General features: G+C 40.4%; 1 protein-coding gene across 1 annotated transcript in view; it reads left to right on the forward strand.

The window, feature by feature from the left end:
• Positions 1–19,963, forward strand: part of slc5a9 (solute carrier family 5 member 9) — a 108,456-nt gene extending 88,493 nt beyond the window's left edge. Inside the window, exons 11-14 of the mRNA XM_060829583.1 lie at positions 2,295–2,463; positions 5,710–5,925; positions 17,875–18,013; positions 19,758–19,963. Coding sequence (XP_060685566.1) covers positions 2,295–2,463; positions 5,710–5,925; positions 17,875–18,013; positions 19,758–19,963 — 730 coding nt within the window. The remainder of the gene's footprint in view (positions 1–2,294; positions 2,464–5,709; positions 5,926–17,874; positions 18,014–19,757) is intronic.
• Positions 19,964–22,127: the final 2,164 nt, after the last annotated feature.

The raw sequence follows: 22,127 nt of genomic DNA on the forward strand, positions 1-22,127 counted from the left end.
CACTAGTAGGAGAGACTGGGGTGCGAGGGCCCAGCCTCAAAAGGTGAGGAGGAATTTCTTCAATTGGAAGCAGGTTGCAACTTATTGCTGCAGAAAGGTTTGGAAGCCAAGTCATTGAGTGTATTTAAGACAGATTGAGAAGTTTTGATTGATAAGGGGATGAAAGGATACAGGAGGAAGGCAAATGGGATTGAGAAACACATTAGCCATGATCAAATGGCAGAGCAGAGTTGATGGGCAATATGGCCTAATTCTGCTACTGTATTGTATGGTCTTACAATTAAGATGTACCTGTACAAGATTGAGGGGCATGGTAAGTGTTGATAGAAAACAGCTATTTCCTTTGCATGAAGGGTTAGTACCAAGGGGTATAATTTTAAGGTTAAAAGGAGGAGGTTTAGAATGAATCTGAGGAAACAGTTATCGTCCAGAAGGTGGTGAAAATCTGGAATACACTTTCCTGGAGTATAGTTGAGGAGGGAAACCTCACAACCTTTAGAAAGTACTTGGATGAGCACTTGAAATGTTATTACATTCAAGGCTGTGGGCCAAGTGTGATTAATGTAAATTTATGGTAGTTTTGTCAGTGCAAACTTCATGGGTCTTCTGAGGCTCCAAAAGGCTCTAGTCAGGCCACATTTGGAGCATTGTGCATAATTTTGGGCCCCATATCTCAGGAAGGGTGTACTGGCCCTGGAGCGTGTTCGGTGGAGGTTCATGAGAATGGTCCCAGGAATGAAAAGCTGAACATATGAGGAATGTTTGATGACTGAGTCTAAACTCGATAGAGTTTAGAAGGATGAGGGGGGATCTAATTGAAACATACAGAATACTGAATGGCCTGGAGAAAGTAGATGTTGGGAAGATGTTTCCATTGGTAGGAGAGACTAGGACCCGAGGGCAAAGCCTTAGAGTAAGGGGAAGACCTTTGAGAACAGAGATAAGGAGAAACTTCTTCAGCCAGTGAGTGATGAATCTATGGAATTCACTGCCATAGAAAGCTGGAGGCCAGGTCATTGAGTATGTTTAAGACTGAGATAGATAGGTTCTTGAATATCAAGGGTTTTGGGAGAAAGCAGGAGAAGGGGAATGAGAAATTTATCAACCATGATTGAATAGCCTAATTTCTGCTCCTATGTCTCATGATCTTATTGGCCAATGAATTTTTCTGCTCAATATAATTCTGTGACCTGAAACAGAATTTGTCTTATTCTAGATTATCATGGCAATTAGTCACATCTCTTGTCCTTACACATAGAATCCCTACAATATGGAAACAGGCCAGTCAGACCATCAGGTCCACACTGACCCCCCAAAGAGCATCCCAGCCAGATCCATACCACTTCCCTATGGGGAGAATGTGCAAATTCCACAGAGACAGTCACCTGAGGCCGGAGTCAAACTCTGATCCCTAATGTGGTCAGGCAGCAGTGCTAACCGCTGGGCCACTGTCCTGTCCATGTTGTACCACAACAGGTTGGCATTACATTTTCAGGAATGCCTGATGCTACTTCTGATGACAGCTTTTGCTCCCCAACTGGCATTTTCCTGACTGTCTGATGGCTTATGCTTACTTACTGATTGATATTCCAGATTTATTTAACTGAATAACTGTCTTCTCAAGGACAATCTGGAATGGGCAATGAATACTGGCCTAACCAGCAACACCTACATCATATGAATAAATAAATTAATAGAGTTTGAATTCAAATATTCAATATATGTTCATGTGGGCTTTTGGTCACTCTTAATATTCCCTCTATTATCTTGGTGTTCATTTTCCACACGCTTTTTATTACTTAAAATATTTTTTATTACTTAAAATAAATATCTTTATTACTTAAGAGGCATTTATAAATGGGAAAGAGTTTTTTAAAATAGTTCTTTCACTCTGCTTCATATGACTGTTTAGAGATTCATGGAGATTTATTTGTGCAACAGTTATACGAAAGGAATGCATCTTTTAGTTTCTCAAAAAACTCTATAAATGCAGCAAAGAGGAATATTCATGATGATTAATGTTTTTATTCAACTGTCCGGCTTCCTTGTAATAAAGGAAATCCCTTCAGACTTTTCACCATTGTTAAAATGTCTATAAATAAAGTACGTATGATGGATATATCTGAATCAGCACAGAGATCTGTAATAATCTTATGGGGCCCCTGACCTATGCAGAAGATGTGCTGGAATATTGTTTTCACGTTATTTATCATGATTATCCTCCCCAGCAGGGGAAATAAAGCTTGTAATTTTCTCTTCTTCTGCTTCTACATTAATTTTCCTCTTTTTGTCAGGGTGTTTATTGTTTTCCTAGTTGCCATCAGTATATTGTGGATCCCTATTATCCAGACAGCTAACAGTGGCAGGCTCTTTGACTACATTCAGTCCATTACAAGTTACCTCGCACCACCGATCACTGCGCTTTTCGTTATGGCAGTATTCTGGAAGAGAGTTAATGAGCAGGTAAGAACCAACGTTATATTTTCAGGGATACCCACTGCTACACCCAATGACAGGTTTTATTTCCCAGTTGGGAATATATGACCCAGTTGAATTGCTGTGACTATCTGCTTCTTTACTTTCTGATACTGGTGTCATAATCCAAAATGCATTTATTTTGCCTGAATTCAAGTTCTCAATATCTCGTCAACCAAGCTATTGGTCACTCCTCTTAAGGTTTCCTTTATTGGCTTGCAACACCGGGGGTGAGAGCTGTTGCAATTGCTGTTTTTAAAATTCTAATAATAGACAGCCTGCTGAAGGTATCTTTAAATCTTTACAGATGGTGAAAATGTGTTGCTGGAAAAGCGCAGCAGGTCAGGCAGCATCCAAGGAGCAGGAGAATTGACGTTTCGGGCATGAGTCCTTCTTCAGCCCTTCAGAAGGGCTCATGCCCGAAACGTCGACTCTCCTGCTCCTTGGATGCTGCCTGACCTACTGCACTTTTCCAGCAACACATTTTCAGCTCTGATCTCCAGCATCTGCAGTCCTCACTTTCTCCTCTTTACAGATGGTGTCTGTCAAAACATATAAAGGCAAGATGTTTACAAAAGATTGACAAAAAAAACGCTGCTCAATGGCACTTTTATTTCAGTGGAAGAATACTGAGGTTCGAAATCAGCAGTGTCTTCAACCAACAGGCCAGGATACAACCTCATGGGTTCAGCCAGGTGACAATTCTTCAGATGCAAGTACAGGCATTATTGGAAGGATTTTTGATGTGTGGCCAGTACTGTGTCAAGTTCCAATTCGTTTTCATCCAATTCTCTAATTCTAGAACGAGGGGATACAGTAAGAGGTCACTGTGGACACCATTTAGGACTGAGATAAGGAAAACTTTCTTCACACAAATGGTCATGAACCAGTGGAATTCTCTGCCACAGAAGGCTGTGGAAGCCAAGTCACTGAATACATTAAAGAAAAAGATAAACTTCTAGATTTTAATGGATTCATGGTTATGGGGAAAAAGTGGGAAATGGTATTGAGATAGATGATTGGCATTGATTCTTTTGAGTGATGGAACAGGTTCAAAGAGCTGAATGGCCTACTTCTGCTCCTAGTTTCCAGGCTTTCAGTGTTTCTGCAAGTACAGCAGACTTCAGCGTGGGTTTCCGCCAGGTGCTCTTGTTTCCTCCCACAGTCCAAAAATGTGCAAATTAGACGGATTAACCATGTTAAATTGCCTATAGTGTCCAGGAATATGCAGCCTAGGTGGATTAGCCATGGGAAATGCAGGAATGCGGTGAAGCGGAGTGGTGGGGAGTGGTTCTGGGTGGGATGCTCTTCAGAGGATTGGTGTGGACTCATGGGCCGAGTGGCCTGCTTCCCAGCTATAGGAACTCAGTGATTCCATGGGGCAAGGACTTTGCTGGTTGGTCAAATATTCCAGTTGATCAAGAGATCTACATAATCAATGTAAAAACACACACTAGTGTAATGCAGGAGATGTACACATCACTGTTATACTTTATTCCCAGTATAAAATACTTAAATAATAATGCAACTTTGCCTTAAATAAATCTTAGTAGCAGAGAGTATTCTCACTCACACCCTAAACTGACTGCTCAGATATCAAGGAGATCGCAATAATATAGTAAGCTTCCAGTATTTGAGGTGTATATTTTTTGCCAGTGCATCGAGAGTGCCAGTTCACAAGGTGCCAGTTGGAATAAAGATTGTTGTACATACTTTCTGATATCTGTCACTGAGAAACAATATTGAAGGCCCTCACTGTTTTTTCTATCTGTCCTGATAGCATTGAGCCTTACTGGGATGGTTCCATTCTCACACCACTGGAGAACATGGATCTGTCACCCAGTTTCTCTTTGATGTATGTAATACCAGATTGTAAGTTGTCAGAACAGTATCCACAGAAATGTACCAGGAAAATTTCACAGGCTCCTACCAGTGGATTTGTAGGGTAGGGGTGCCATGAAATTCCTTGGGTGGCCTTTCCACCACCCCCCAACCATCCTGGCGTGTCTGGAATGTTATGGTGAACTGAGCAAGATCGAGGCTGATACATCCACCGTTGCCAAAGTTGAAGCCCTTTAAGTGGGCAAATAATGGAACACCATCACATCCAAGTTCCCCTCCATGCCACTCACCATTCTGAATTGTAAATGGTCCTTCACTGTCACTGGGTCAAAAATCTGGAATTCCCTCCCTAATGGCATTGTGCTATATGACTCCCAAGTCCTGATTCCTGCCCAGCCTCAATTATGAAGTTGATGGGAGGAGTTCATGGGCAGGGGACAGGGCTCCCTGATTGGCCCAAGTTAATAACCCCAATCAAGGATCTTATAGTCAATAAGGCTGACCTGGTTCCAATCATTACAACAAGTTTTAACATTGTTTATCTATAACACACAGCCTAAATACAGACCTGTGCTAGCATTAGGTTTTCTCCCACAGAATTATGCAAAGGATAATGTCTCCAGTAACACAGTGCATTGACAATATTAGCCCAGATTGCATGAAAAAGGATAAATATAATGACAGGATGGTTTGAGAAATGGGAGCTATTTACTGAGGGTGTTGGGGATTTATCCTCCTAGCTCCTCAGATGCCTTTACTTCATCTTTTAGGGAAAGCAGGCTATATTAAGTGTCACTCAGTTACGCAGGGCTCAGCAGCTTTACTGCTGCTGGCATTGCCCCCATCCAAGGCCATGTATCAATGTTGGATCTGAGGTCCCAGGTGAGTGATGGCAGGGATGGGGAGGATACAGGTCAGCAGGTCAGCAGTGAGGGCCGGCAATGGCTCATTTGGCTTCTATTTCCCCCACTCCCTCACACCCACTACAGGTTTAATCCCAGCAGCTACATGCTGTGGCCCCTAAGTGGGAATTAACTAGCTAAGTCGGGCAGGAGGCATAAGGTGCCAAGGCCCCACCTGCTACCTTCCTGCCACACTCACCTCAAGGGGAGGGCATTGAATTTGCTTGGCTTAAAATCCTTCATAAACCTATAAAACGGGAATATTTCTATTTGGAAATGAAATAAATGAGTAGCACTATGGCAAGTTGTATATAGCTGTGTTCCTTGCCTCCATTTTGTGCGCACTGGAAACATAAAAAGATTTATCGTTTTCACTGCAGGTTGTTATGGTTACTTCCCTAATGCAGTGAATGTGATAGTTGGATTCTGAATTGATTTGCTGGAAATAATTGGCAATAAAATTAATGGAACACGTTTGTTTATGTCGCAGGGTGCTTTCTGGGGCTTGATGGCAGGACTGGCTGTGGGTTTAATCCGAATGATCGTCGAGTTTGTTTATGAAGTTCCATCATGTGGTCATGAGGATCACAGACCTGACATCCTCAAGAACATGCATTACCTTTACTTTGCCTTGGTACTGTGTGGACTTACTGCAATCATTATCGCTGTTGTCAGTCTATTGACTCCACCAATTAAGGAAGAAGATGTAAGTAATAGGTATTCATCAATTAATTGACCTTTTTAAGGAAACTTTTTTAAAAATTACATTTACATAAAATTGACTTTTCTGTCTCTAAAGACTATTCCAAATTTCACCTCTTTAGTTGTTTACATTGAAAATAGGAGCAGGAGTAAGCCGTTCAGTCTATCAAGGCTGCTTCACCATACGATATGATCATGGCTTATCATCCACATCAGTACTCTGTTCCCACTTTCTCATCATCCCTTTGAGCTCTTTCGCCCTAAAAACTCTATCTACTCCCGAGCAGCTCGAGCAAATCTCCCTGCCCATACATTGGTCCCCTTCCAATTTAGGTGCAATCCATCCTTCTTGTACAGGTCACTTTTGCCCTAATAGGCCTTCCAATGATCCAAAAATGTGAATCCTTCTCCCAAACACCAGGTTTGGAGGATATGAGCAACAGGGAGAGGCTGAACAGGTCAGGGCTGTTTTCCCTGGAGCGTCGGAGGCTGAGGGGTAACCTTATAGAGGTTTACAAAATTGAGGGGCATGGATAGGATAAATAGGCAAAGTCTTTTCCCTGGGGTTGGAGAATCCAGAACTAGAGGGCATAGGTTTAGGGTGAGAGGGGAAAGATATAAAAGAAACCTAAGGGACACCTTTTTCACGCAGTGGGTGGTACGAGTATGGAATGAGCTGCCAGAGGAAGTGGTGGAGGCTGGTAAACAGCAACATTTAAAAGACATCTGGATGGGTATATGAATAGGAAAGGTTTGGAGGGAAATGGGCTGGGTGCCGGCAGGTGGGACTTGGTGGGTTGGGATATCTGGTCGGCATGGATGGGTTGGACCACAGAGTCTGTTTCCATGCTTTACATCTCTATGACTCTATGACCTACTGCACCTGAGTGCTTACTTTCTTCCACTGGTATACAAGGGCACCCAGCTCCCATTGCACCACCCCCTTTCTCAATCTGTCAACAATCAGATAATAACCTGTCTTCCTATGTTTGCTATCAGAGTGATTAATCTCACATTTATCCACATTATACCTCATCTGCAATGCATTTTCCCACTGACTCAAACTTGTTCAAAAAACCAAAGTATCTATGCATCCTCCTCGCCACATTGCCACCACCTTTTTCCAGCTACTATTAGTTTGGAAAAAGGGTCATGGTCTTGAAACATTAACTCTGCTTTCTCTCCACACATGTGGGCCAGACATGCTGCGTTTCTTCAGCAATTTCTGTTTTGTTTCAGAATTCCAGGATCTGCAGTACTTTATTTTATTTTCCTGTTTATTCCTATTCTTTGGTTCCTGTCTGCCAACTAACTCTCTGTCCATGTCAGTACATTATCTCCAATCCTATGCATTTTAATTTTACATTCTAATCCCTTATGTGGAGCCCCATCGAAAGCCATGAAAATCCAAGTAAACCACATCAACTGTATCCCTTTTATCAACACTACAGGTCATATCCTCAAAAGATTCCTGTTGAGTTGTCAAGCATTATTTCCATCTTGTAAATCCTTGCTGACTCTGTCTGATCCTGTCACTACTCTACAAGTACTCTGCTATTAAATCTTTTATACAAAGCTCTAGCATTTCCCTTGTTACCAATGTCAGGTTAACCAGTCTATAATTTGCACTGTTACCCATGTTTGAATCTTATCCTTGAATTTTCTATCATTTCCTGTTCTTTTTTTTTTCGCTTCTGCCCTTGTTTATCTCTCTTCTGTCCCCTATCCAGATTTCCATTCTCCTGCCATTTTAGTTTAAATCTTGTGATTTACTCTTTTAAGAATTTGGATTTGGTTTATTATGCTAATCTACTTATGCAATTCAAGAAACCAGTAAGAATGTGCAACTTTGCAGTCTTACTATTTCATGCTCTACTGGTTTTTAAAGCTTGAGTCAGAACCAGCTAACCGTTTTAACTTGATTGATGTCCTCTACCACACATTTTAACCTTGGTCTGCATCATTTAGAGCCTACACTTAGACTTTTGTATTCGAAGAGAACAAGTTCCCTTTTCATTGTCTTCTGTATTCCACAGCATTTGTGTGTGTGTGTTTGTGTGTGTGTGTGTGTGTGTGTGTCTGTGTGGGGCAGACAGACAGAGCCGAGTCAGCTTGATGTCAGTGATAGGGTGGTTATTACAATCTTTCCTCAAACAAGTGTTGGTGTCATTAACCATTTCAGTGAGAAAACATAATTAACTTTAGGAATCAATGCAAACTAGTTTTACGGCTTGATTGAACCAATCTTCATGATTTAAAAGCAAAAGGAAGAACCGATAATGGCTACCAAAAGGGTCTGACATATATGGACCCTTAGAAGGCCTCTATTAAGATGTCATGTGAGAGAGACATAAGAATGATCTGAGCATGGGGGTGGGTGGGCACACAGCAGGACTACTTGGAGTCAATCTATAGTTTAGCAAACAGTGTTGGAATTTAAGGGGAGTTATTTGGAGTGACGGAAAGTGGAAATAATATCCCACAAGGAATCTGTTCATGAACCACTTTTGTTCAACTGTGTACATATAAACAATCTGGGGTTACTGGGGAAACATCCATTTCAAGAAGAGGTGTGTTTAGGTCTGTGCAGAGTTAAACCCTTTAAAAGTGACTTTGGGTTGGAGTGCTGACATCATCTTGTGCGTTTGTAGGTTTCTACTAGGTGCAGCTTAGGAGCTGCCATTTTAAATGTTGTAAGCAAATCAGGCTGGAGCTGGGTTTATAGTCTTTTAACTCATCAGATATTTTGATGGAGACAGATAATTAAGTAGTGGTGTGGAGGGATAGCTTAGGAAGATTATGTTAGTATCATTATTCATTTTCAACAAAGTTTTTAATGTTCAGCCATCTTTCTCAAGCCTAAATGATGTAAAGACATGAAGCATTTAAAGTATTCAATTTGGACTTAAGTCTGTAATGCTGTGTATTTCATGAGAATTTCCTTGAGCAATGGTGGCTGAGGTGAGACTGTGCAGTGGTTTGATCCATTGCAAAACGATGGTATAACAAGAAACATTTTTTTTAAGACAGAGAGGTCCATCCGAAAGTACTCCCACTTGGCTGGGAATGAAGGCTGTTTCTAGCCCTGCCTGTGAATGGAACCATGTCACCTGTCCTGGAAGTACTGTCTCTTCAGGTCTGGAACAGTTTGGCTCTCAGTTGCTGGACAAAGCCTCTGCTGTAGTAATGATGGGCAGAGCTCGGTCATAATGAGCCATTATTTGAATTGACATGAGGTTGATTTGTTCAAATGATTTCCATTGGTATTCATCCTGATACCAGGCCTAGTCCTGTTTAGGTAATTGCTGTAGTAGTTTGCTCACCTACACCAGACAAAGAACTTCCATATCTGACTGACCATGCTATAAACCATTGAATCTCCATAATACAGCAGGGAAATGGGAAGTCCTTGATGGCTTTTGACTTAGGCGAATCAACTTTGATGCCTAATGCATATGTCATATGTCCAAAAACATTGATTGTAGGTTTAGAGAGCTCACATTTATAGTTAAATGAGTCCTATGTTCTGCAAGCAACTTGACACCAATGCACCCGTGTATCTTATTCCTGCACAGTGGTTCCATGGATAAGGAGCTTGTCCAAATGGCAGATAGCTCTTTCCAACCCCTTCAACATGCTATTCATGGTTCATTGAAAAATGTCCAGTATGGATGTGGTTCCAAAAGCCAGCCAATTGAAACAGGATCTTAAAGGTAGCTGCCATAAACTACTGTTTATGTCCGGTTTAGTAAAAACTGAGCTCTTTGCAAGTTCCAGCAGGGTTTCATCCACAGGAGCCCCTGTGGTGTATCTCCATTTCAAGGCTTTCTTTAAATGCAGATATGTAGTGAACCAATGGACTTGAGGAAATGAATGATTTCTGAACACCAGCTGATGGGCTGTGCTAGCAGTATAGATTGTACTGCCTTCAGTACAGATTGATACAATTCCTCATATGATCTTCTATACAAGCGGGTGTGGAACCTTCCTTGGGATGAACAAGGAAACTTGTTTTTCCATCATGTCTTAATGTAATGTGATACGGTGGGTTCAGTTTCCTCAGATCTATGAATTGTTGGGGAATTCTGATTGGAATTGTGCCAATTTTCCCCTTGACTTCACAAGGCATCCACCTTGCGTATGAGTTGGAGATCTGAGTACACTCTCTCAGGCTTAGAAACATGAGAATAGGAGTACGCCACTCAGCCCAGCTGGTCCACACTCCAATTTAATATAATCATCGCTGATTGAACACATCAATTCCTTTTACTTACACACACTCTATAATACTTTAAAACATTGGTAATCGCAAATTATCAAGGTCTACTTTAGGCATATTCAAAGACTGATCTTCCACAACTCTCAGGGCTAGAGAATTCCAAAGATTCACAACCCTTTGAGTGAAAAGATTTCTCCCCATCTCAGTCCTATATGACACTCCCTTAATTATGTGTCCATAATTCTAGACTTCCCAGCCAGGGGGAGTATCTTAGCTGTACTTTAGAAACTTAATAATGAACAATCTTATGAATGACAGTGTTTGTGATTTGTCTCCCTTTATACTAGAGGGTAGCACCACTTGTCACTTGGCCCAAGAGGCGTTCAGCTGAAGGTCAAGAGGTTGAATGGCATGGTCTTCCCTTACCACAATGGAAATATGAGATAATGTTACACACCACCAAAGTATTTTGGCTGGTACTATCATACTTCTCTGAACGCTGGACTGAATCAGGTTGAACTTCCATTCTTTATTTCACTTAAAATGTGAGCCTGCATGTCATGAGTTCTATTGTTTCCACTTCCTGCTGACCTTGGCCAGTTTTAATATCTACTAGGAGAAAGTGAGGAGGCCCTGCTCAGGTCTAGCTTTCTAAGGTTTGCTTCAAGCTGAGGTTGTCTGCCCTGCGTTCAAGTTTGCTTGTTGCTGGAGTCTGTCTGCACTGTGTTTTCAGGTCCTCACCCTGTTCCATTGGCCTAGCCTATCTCCTGAGACTGCCTGCTCAGATCTCTGCTGGAAACATTTGCCTTTTTCATCTGATTGCTGATTTTTTTTCTTCTTGTCCCACAGCCTGCCTTTATTTAAATTTCATGACAGTATCAGGCGCTGCTGGGTTTAGTTCTCATTGTGTAGAGGAAAGGTTTCTCAATTTTACAGTGCTCACTATATTGTAAGCATGCTCAAAGATGAATGGGGAGCAGGTCTGGGTTAGTAGAATGTTTTGTTAACCACACATTATGTAGAGAGCAGAGAGAGAACCCAGCATGACCGTCTTGAAGGCCTTCCATACACTAAATATTATGTGATCTGATGTTACTGCCAGTAGTGTTATCAGGAATCCCATTGATAAAGTCTTCCCTTATACTACATTCGTTAAAATGTATGGATGGATATAGATTTATGTTTAAACAGTTAGATGCATCAAGCATTTACAATACAGTTCTACAGGTTGGCAGCTTCAGGCCTCCCAGACTAGAGTTATGCTGCCACCTGTTGGTTGTATTCTACCCAGGACAGATCATTTTTTACAATTGATCATTGACTGAGATACTTAAGGTTCTGTGAAACTACTTCCCAGGTGACACTGCATCTTCTGGCCTTTGTGCATTTGAGAGTTAAATTGTAAAACTATATTTCTTTTGGATTCATCTTCAACAGAAAACACTTTGGCATCAGGGGGTGGGAGTGGGGTTGGGGCATGTGACCGATGAGAATATCAGAGAGAATCTATGACATTAGAACAGTGCGATGCTGTTAGAACGAGAAAGTGGCTTTGGGAATAATGAAAAAGATCCATTTTTATTCAGAACCATCATGTTCCCATGATTCATATGTCGGCTGTCTGGTAACAATTCTGAGTTTTTGTGGTTATGCCTCCAATTATTTGGGTTGCGCTTTCTGGGCTGCATGTAGAAAGCATGGGCATATAAATTAAGAGCAGAAGTAGTCACATTGGTCCCTCCAGCCTGCTCCACTATTAAATAAGATTATGACTGATCTGATTACTCAACATCCTGCCTCGACCTTTCCTTATTTACCTACCTCTATTTTAAAAATACTCCAGGACTGTGTTTCTGCTGCTTTTTGAGAAAAAGAGTTCCAAAGACTCATTACTCTCTGAGAGAAAACAATTCTCCTCATATATGTCTCAAATGAGTGACCCTTTTTTTCTCATCGGTAACCCCTAGTTCTAGAGTCTCCACTAGAGGCAACACCATCTCTACATCTACCCTGTCAATACCTCTCAGCACCTAATGTTTTAATCAAGTTGCCACTTACTCTTCTGAACCTCAGCAAACTCAAGCATAGCCGTCCAACTTTTCCTCAAAAGACAATCAACCCGTTCCACCTATTAAACTCCTAAACCTTCTCTGAACTGCTATCAATGTATTTATATCTTTCCTTAAATATGGAGTCCATTGCTGTACATAGTACAGCAGATGTGGTCTCACCAATGCCCTGTATAACTGAAGCATGATTTCAGTATTCATTTTCTCTCACAACAAATGGTCACGTTCTGTTAGCTTTACTAATTACTTGCTGCACCTGCATCCTAACCTCTTTCAATTCAGGCAATAGGACACCCAGTCTCCTCTGTGCCTCGGAACTCTGAAATCACTCACCACAGATAATATGCCTCTGTTTCATTCTCTACCAAAATGACAATTTCACAGTTTCCCACATTATACGCCTTTTACCATATCTTTGCCCACTCAGTTCACCTAACAATTCTCCTCATATATGTCTCAAATGAGTGACCCTTTTTTTCTCATCGGTAACCCCTAGTTCTAGAGTCTCCACTAGAGGCAACACCACTTTCCAACTGCCTAGTGTCCTCTTCACAACTTACTTTGATACCTATCTTTGCAAATTCAGCATTTTATGCAATAATCTTTTATATGGCACCTGATCAAATGCCTTTTGGAAAACTAATTACAGACATGCACTGCATTCTCCTGATTTCATCACACATGTTACTTCTTCAAAAAAACTCTCATGAGTTGTTTTAACATAATTTCCCTTTGATAAAATCATGCTGGCGCTGCCTGATCACATTAAACTTCTCTAAGTGCCCTTATTTCTTTAATGTCTTTATAGCTCCTAATATTTTCCCTGTGACCGATGTTAAGCAAACTGGCTGTGGTTTCAGGTTTTCTTGCCATGCCTTTTTAACTAAAGGAGTTACATTCTCTATTTTATAATATATTGGAATATTCACAACAAAACTAAGGAGTTTTGGAGAATTAAAACTAGTGCATCAACTATCTCACTAGCCACTTCTTTGAAGACCCTATGATGAAGTCCATCATATCCCAGGCATTTGTCAGCCACAGCTTCAGTGCCTTTCTCTTTTGATTGCAATTTTCCTGAGTTCCTTCCTCCCTTTCTTTTGATGCTTTAAACTAGTTCTGAGATGTTGCTTGTTTCCTTTATAATGAAGACAGATGCAATATTTATAATGTACAGTTCATTTACCATTTCCTTATTTTCTATTGTTAATTTCCTAGACTCACTTTCTATAGGACTAACATTAATTTTGTTAACTCTTTATAAACTATCCTATTGTAACCCTACAATCTCTTTCTAGCTAGCTGTGTCTCGTACTCTAATAATAACTTTAAAAACACTCTGATAATACTCCAACATATTCCTTCATTATCATTCAGTGTGGAATCTATTCAAGCTGTGAGTAACGTGAGCTGTGGTGGGATGTGTGATAGAATCGGGTGAGATGTTTGGGATTATCTCGCCATACCTTGCTTGGTTTTCCCAAGCAGCATAGCAAGAATCAGATTAGGGAAGAGCAAGTTTCCCACTGACAATCATTACTGCATATTAAACACCTTCTTAACAGTTCAGCTCGCCACAGGTTGTGGTCTTACCAAACTCACCATTGGAAACTAGCCATTGGAAAAACTCAACTTGGAAACCAGAGGAGACCTTTGGCAAGTTAAACATGCTCCAAATGACCTCCATGTTGGATACTGGGCACCAACATTCCACAGCAGGCTCCATAGCCATTAGCCTCACATGCCCCATTTTCACAAACATTGGCATCTGACATGTTTAGAAGTGATCTGCAATGGTGGACTGAGAGTAGCGAGGATCTTGAAGCTACTCCTGAGATTGCAGTTTGTATCTAGATTTATTGTAGTTATTACATTTCAATGGGACACTTTTTATTTTGATTCATTTTTGATTCTTTCATAGTCAAAAACACAGAAAAAAAACACTTGTGCATGAACTTCCAGAGGAAGTGGTGGATGGGGATACAGTTACAAAGTTTGAAAAACATTTGGATAAGTACATGAATAAGAAATGTTTGGAGGGATATGGGCCAAACACAGGAAGGTGGATTAGTTTAGTTTGGGATTATGATTGGCATGGACTGATTGGACCGAAGAATCTGTTTCCATGCTGTCTCCTGGCACATTTTCAATCAACTTACAGCATCAAAATGCAGAAGCAAGCTATATTTCAGGCAGCATCAACACCTGTCATTGTAATACTGCTCTAAGGACACTGTGCATTCAGGGACACACAGCCAGCTCATAGACAGGAGCAGGCTGCATTTCTTCACTCTCTCTCATGGTGCTAATTCCCTCTGAGCCTACATGAATGCTTGCAGGATTCCTGTCCTGCATTGCGTTGCCTGTTTGCAAATTGCTTCATGAGCCAGGGATACCAGGCTCACATTAGTGCAGTATTGCCATGTTGGTTAGAACAGACCCAAAGCCAGGAGCTTGCCACAGGTTCAATGAGAAATCTCGCAGGATTAGTGATATCAAAGTTTAGGGTGGATATGGAAGATGTTGCATTAATTTGAGAGAGTGATAAGGTATGATCCTTGGTGTGAGGTTTGTGCAGTTGCAGAGATAGAGTGAGTTTGAGGTATCAGAATAAAATGGTGGCAATTATGGCAGAGCGGCAAAGGCATTGGCTTCCTACCTACTGTACTTGGTATTCTTCCAGATGGTTGAGACTGCTTCAACCAAAGTGATAACCTGGGATCAGACTGCTATGGTTGGTATCCTGGTCCCCACTGCAGGTCTGGGGAGGGAGAACAGGATGCACCATCCCATCCAGCAGGAACTTCAGGACCACGCCCACATAGAGGGGCACCAATTACCTCCTGTCAACCATGTTGTGGCGAAATGTTAGGAACTGTGCAGGGCAGCTCCGGACAGACAATCTTGGAACACAATAGGTTTTTAAACATGGCACTCCTCCAAGGCTGCCAGAGTTCAGTTATCTTCAGTGAGTGGCGGTTTGCTTGGGAATGGCGCATGGAATGATGGAATAGGAATTGATGCTCACCGTGAGGGCTGAAAAGCTAATTTAAGTGATGAGTTTGGTACGATACGTGAGAATCATAATGTTCAGCATTACGATGAGAATCACTCCACCAAACCGATTATTCATCCTTGAATCTTTCTTTGCTGTTTTATATATTCTGAACAACCATCTGCACTACCAGCTGTCTTTGCACAATTATATGTTTTTTCTTTAAAATTTGCTATTATGTTCAACCTTTCTAGTTAATCATGAATGTTGGGTCTTTGCCTTCGTATATTTCCTATTTGTTGCAATTTTGTGTATTCTGAAAAATCCACTTAAATGTTTCCCACTGCAAAACTTGACCTATTCCTTAATGTAATTTGCTAATTTGTGGGTCTGATTTATGTTCTTATAGTCATTCTTATTTAGGTTTAAAATGCTAGTCTTGGACTATTCCTCTCCCCCTCAGAGTTAATATAAAATTCAATCATATTATGGTTGCTCACTCCAAAGGGTGTCTTAACAGTGAGATTATTCATTAATCCTATCTCATTCCATAAACTAGGACTAGTAAAACCTGCTTTCAGGTTCGCGCCAAAATATGCTATTCTAAGAAACTATACTGATTATTCTGGTCCACATGTAGACAAGTTCTGGAAAGGTCCATTATTTCATCCTTTACATTCCATACAAACACATGGTCAATGTTAGGGGAGTGGATACTATTCCCAAAAGTGACTTCTTGCCTTTATCGTTTCTTAACTCTCCCCAAACTGCTTCAGCATCTTTCTTTCTTGAACATAAATCATCCCTCTCTATTGTAGTAATACTATAATTAATGAGCAGAAAATTTCTAAGTTGCTTTCTTTAAAGGGAATTGATGAACCGGCTGGGTTTTTAATGACAGTGACCAGCATTAGGCTAGCTATTTTTTAATTCCAAATTTACTTATTCCATTTAAATGTTGCTATCTGCCATGATGGGATTTCAACCTATGGCCCTAAGACATTAGCCTCTGTCCACAATATGGACACTCACAGACAGTGCCTTCAGTTCTGCCCTGGTATTATTTGTGTTACCTCTAGCTTTATCTATTGGTTCACTTTCAGATTTGTTCTCTCCATGCCAACCTGTCATGGTCTGTTTATCATTTTTTATATATTAATACTGTTCTCTCTTGCATTTTCTGTACTCTGTGATTTACTATATCTTCCTAAATTTGATCTTTTCACCCAAGTATTTGATTTACAAGCTTCTCTACTCCCTAATTATGTGGCTACACTCCAGCATGACTCCGTTATATACCATCACAGTGATATAGCCCCTACTTTCCCTAATATTATGCCCCATGACCCAGAACCCACTTCTAGCACACCAATATTTGATCCACAAATTAATTTATTTGATCTGATTAGGATTGCACCAAGTGGTTCTTGCTGGACTGTTAATCTATATACCCAGGTAATGTTCTGGGGATGCTACACAAGACCTCATATTATTTAATGAGATGGAGTTCAAATCCTGTCACAGCAGATAATGGGAATTTGAATTCAATAAAAAACAGGAATTAAGAACCTAATGATGACTATGAATCCCTTGCTGATTGTCAGGAAAAACCCATTTGATTCACTCATGTCCTTTAGGGAAGGAAACTGCCATGCTCACCTGGTCTGGACTTCATGTGACCCTAGACCCACAACAACATGGTTGACCCTCTGGACAATCCGAGATGGACAATAAGAGCTGGCCTAGCCAGTGATACCCACATTCTGTGAATGAATTTTAAAAAAACATAGCACTTGGTTCACATAATAATCCTGAGGTCCTTTCTTTTAAGTTCTGTTTCTTAACTTGTGCCACCTCATCATATTTATTCTACAGAAGCTTTTTTTTTTGGTCTTGTCTATTTATTGGTAGCTACATGGACCATGATGACTGGACCCTTCTCCTCTCATTGTTAAACTCGTCTCAGATCTTGAATGCCTGAACTGGGGAAGTAATGCTGACTTGTCACCTCTCACTCATTACTGCAGAGTTATGTGAATCCAGCTCCCTACAACCGCTACATTTCCTCTTTACTCTTTCTACTTAAATGGCTTCCTGCACCATGATACTATTAGCTCCTACTCTCATCTAAGCTGAATTGAAACTCTTAGTGCCCATCTCCAATTGCCTTGGAAAAGACGGTAATGAGTTGAATCATTTGTTGAACTGCTACTATCTTTGTTTCATGGAGACCCACAGAGCTTTAGGAAGAGAGTCCCAGGATTCTGGAGCTGGGTTGTCGCGAGAGTTGTCAGGAGTTTAGACAGGGTTTGCCTATGTTCAGTCCCTTGATTATACACAAATCAGTGCTGATGTTGAAGGAGCCTTCCACATCCCTATGCCCCAAACCAACAGATACGCTATAACACTGGTTTCACAGTCAGCTCTTCCTTGGCCTGGCTGGAGCTTGGAAATTACCCTTAACAGATCCTTAATCCTGTGTTAAATGGTAATATCTGTTATTTTTCTCCCTGTTCAACGCGAACACAAAGTTATATGTGGCCAATATTTTGCCAACGAAGTTTGAGCACACATCTTAATATTGTGCAATATTTACAATAAGAAAAGGTACTCTGCACATATGATTGTATATCAGAGAGTAATTGATTGCAATAATTTATATTTTTAAAGCTGGTTCGGTTAACATGGTGGTCTAGACATGAACAAGCACCTGTTATTAAATCAGATGATCCCTGGATCCAACAAAGGACAGTTGAGAGTAATGATGAAGTGCAATCAGTTAAGGAGGATAAAGGACAACATGAAACAGGTAAATGAGAAATGAGTTTCTGAAAAAGGGCTAAAATCAATGGTATTGACACATACTAGCTATTAGATATGCCAGTGGTGGTTTTTCCAGTAATTCTAGTCCAATTAGGACATGTATTCTCTGCTAACTGATCTACAATGTCAGTGATCTGCTCTTCAAATTATCTACTTTCCATCTAGATTCACGATAACTAAAGGAAGAGACTGAGAATGGGGAAAGAGGTCTGAACCAAAAGGTATAAGGGTAGGAAAGGAAGAAAACAATAAGAAGTATTACAAATTGTTAAAAGAAGTAGAAAATAAAGTAATTGATGTTGTTGACTTGCTTGCTGAACTGTTAAGTTGTTCGCGGACATTTTGTCACCATACAAGGTAACATCATCACTGCGCTTTCAGTGAAACATTGGTGTTCTGTCCTGCTTGCTATTTGTGTGCTCTGGTTTGCTGAGGTGGGTTCTATCATTTGTGATTTTGTTTCTTAGTGGTGGTATATGGGGTCTAACTCTCCACGTTTGTTAATGATGTTCTGGGTTGATTGCCAGTCCTCCAGGAATTCCCATGTATGTGTCTGTTTGTCTTATCCTAGGTTGGGTACATTGTTCCAGTTGAATTGGTATCCTTCTTTATTTGTGTGCATTGATACAAGTGATAGTTGATCATTGAGTTAGACCCCATATACCAACCACTAAGAACCAAAACCAGAAAAGATGCCACCCACCTCAGCAAACCAGGATGCATAAATAGCAAACAGGACAGAACACCAACACTTCATTGGAGGCACATTTGCAAACAAACTTACCAGCTCAGCGAGCAAGTCAACAGACTCATCCAAACTTGAGCTACAAATCTTCTCAAGAACTTTGAATAAACTAATTGTTAAAAGAAGTCATGAACTCGGGCATTTTAGATTGAATGTCAAGGCCAATGGAACATCTGGGATCTTAGTGAACAATTGGACTAAAGTGTTCTCCTCAGCAATTGAAATATCAAGATTGAGAAGGATGAAGCAGAATGGGAGAGGAACAGGAATAATCAATACAAAATCAATCAAAGAAAGAAAAATAGAGTAGGATAGGTGAGATTGAGAGACAGAGAAATAAGGTGAAAGGAAAAGTAAGAGAACAAAAATAAGATATGACACTTTTTTTAGATTCTCATGTGGGAATGAAATTACTGTTCCTTTTCTGATCCCTGGAGAGAGAGATTTGCATTAAGAAGGTATTCATGCAGTTAAATTCCAGCCCTAACTTTCTGTGTCAAAATGAGCAAGTTATAAGTAATAATGGAAATTCTTACAGGTATGATGTTTATTTGAAACAAACAATATAGTGTTGAACAAACCAGTAAATTCTGGAGATTCGTAAGTTACACTACATCATATTTTCCTGAACTTGCTGAAAATTTTAAGTACTTAACACCTTAATTTTAACAGCTTAAGTGCTGTAAGCTGCAGGGTAATGGGTGGTGTGCTGGAAGATGGAATTAGAAAGGGCATCTGTGTCTTTGGGTCAGCAAGGACAAGATTAGCTGAATAGCTCCCTTCTGTGCTGTAGCATTTTTACAGTTCTAACCAGTCTGTGTGTAGGTCACCAAAGCATATATATTTCCAGTAAGATAATTGCTGACCCCCAAAATCCATTCAGCAATATGCTTATTTTGAGGAAGATTGTTTTCAACACTGCTTGTTTATTACAATTAAAGCTCATTATTTTGTTTAATCTTCATGTTTATTTCTGTTAAAACAGTGGAACCACCCCAGTGGAAAAAAATATTGTTTTGCTTATGTGGGTTCAAGGTACAGCAGCAACCTGAACTCTCAAAAGACGAAAGTGATGCCATCCAGACAAGGTTAACCAGCATTGAAGAGAAACATTTGTGGCGACAAGTGTGTAACATAAATGCTTTGATCCTGATGGCAATTAATATCTTCTGCTGGGCATATTTTGGATAAGAAAAGTGTTGGGATCTTAATTAGTGCAGGATCTGTTTTATATCTCATTGATGAAGTAAATGTTTGTAGCAATACACTTATGAAAACTCTTGTGAAAGCATTCGTTTATATATTACTGATTGCTGCAGTTAAAACCTGTCTTCTGTGCCAGACTGTTCTGCAAGCTGTAAAGAGACACTTTGTTGAAATAAATAGGAGCATTGCAATAATAAAGCTAAGAGAAAGTCAATTAAAGTAATTCCTTGAGGGGAATGAAACATTACTTGTCATAGTCATGGAGGTGTACAGCACAGAAACAGACTCTTCGATCCAACTTGTGCGTGCTGACCAGATATCCTAAATAAGTCTCATCCCATTGGCCAGCCTTTGGCTCACATCCCTCCAAACCCTTCCTATACATATATCCATCCAGATGCCTTTAAAATGTTGTAATTTACTAGAGTCCACCACTTCCTCTGGCAGCTCATTCCATGCACACCACCTTCTGCATGAAAACGTTTCTCCTTAGGTCCCTTTTAAATCTTTTCCCTCTCACCTTAAACCTATGGAGGGGCCAGTCTTGGACTGGGATGGACAAGTCAGAAGTCGCACAACACCAGATTATAGTGCAACAGGTTTATTTGAAATCACACAAGTTTTCAGAGCACTGTCCCTTCGCCAGGTGCAGTGATTGAGCAGTACACAGACTCAGAACTTATAGGCAGAGAGGTCAAAAGATCATACAACTGGTGTGAATTCAGTGTCAGATAACACGTCTCTGCAAATGACCAAGCGTGCTAGACGGTATTTATACAGTCAACATCAGTGCTGTGCTGTCATGACAAACAGGCAGAGCAATAGGAATATACAAAAGGCGTTATCTTAGGTCAGACACTGAATTGTAGGTGTGAGGCTTTGTTCAGAACTTGTCTCAGAATTTTAATGTGTGAGAACGAGAGAGCTTGAGTGAGGGAAAAGAACCTGCAGAAATGTATTATCTGACATTCCAGTTGTATGATTTTTAGATTTCCCTACCTATAAACACTGTCTATGTGCACTGCTCTCTCATTGCACCTGACGAAGAGGCAGTGCTCCAAAAGCTTGTGTAATTTCAAATAAACCTGTTGGACTATAACCTGGTGTCATTTGTCATCTGACTTTGTCCAGCCCAGTACAGTTTTCTTTCCACATTCTTTTCATTTTGATGTTTTAAATTTAAATTTCAGTTTTTGTAGTTTATTTAATTAAAATTGCCAGCACACACTTCTTCCTCATAAGTTATTTTTGAAATTATAAAGACCATTGTTTTATTTTTAAATGGTCAGTGAGTCATTAAAATTTCATCTCATCAGGACGTAATTCAAAAAGTTGTTTGGGAACAGAGAGTTTTGAGCTTTATGTATGCACATCATTGAAGATATTGAAGCGGTTTGATAAGGTGGTGAAAGAAATATGGACTATAAACTTCAGAGGTATAGATGAAACTTTATAAAGTACTAGTTTGGCCCCAGCCACCCAATTTTTACCTAATTCTGGACCATGCACTTTAGGAAGCATGTGGAAGCATTGTACTGGTTGAAGAAAAGGTTTGTGAATAACTTGGATAAGATTGGACTGATCTCTGGAGAGAAAGTTGAGATGAGATTTGATTGAAATGTTCAAATTCACAAAGACTCTTGATAAAATAGAATGGGAGAAATTGTTCCCACCGGTGGGAAGATTGAAAACTGGAAGATGTGTAAGCGGATTGGGAAAAGTGCCAACAATGGCGTGATTGCAATGAGATGGGAATTTGTCATTGTCCCATGGGTCCTGGTGTTGAGGCAAAGTGCTGGTCCTGACTCCATGCTAGTGTATGCTGGAACCATCGCAGCAATTTTACCTGCGCAGATGATTAGAAAGTCACCCAATTGTAGATAATGACCTGCTTCTCAAAGCTCCCAGCCTGATCAGAGAGCCAGCAGTTTGAAAGTTTTGACAGCACCACTGATTATGGAAACCATTGCTGAAGCCTTGAGGAGAGAGAGAGGGTTTCTCCGTTATTGAGATGCCTTTGAAAGAATGCTGAGAAATCTTTTGATGTTGTGGACAGCACGGTGGCACAGTGATTAGCACTGCTGCCTCAGCAGCAGAGACCCGGGTTCAATTCCTGCCTGAAGCGACTCTCTGTGTGAAGTTTGCACAT

The sequence above is a fragment of the Hemiscyllium ocellatum genome, chromosome 9, assembly GCF_020745735.1.
Source record: "Hemiscyllium ocellatum isolate sHemOce1 chromosome 9, sHemOce1.pat.X.cur, whole genome shotgun sequence".
Taxonomy (NCBI): domain Eukaryota; kingdom Metazoa; phylum Chordata; class Chondrichthyes; order Orectolobiformes; family Hemiscylliidae; genus Hemiscyllium; species Hemiscyllium ocellatum.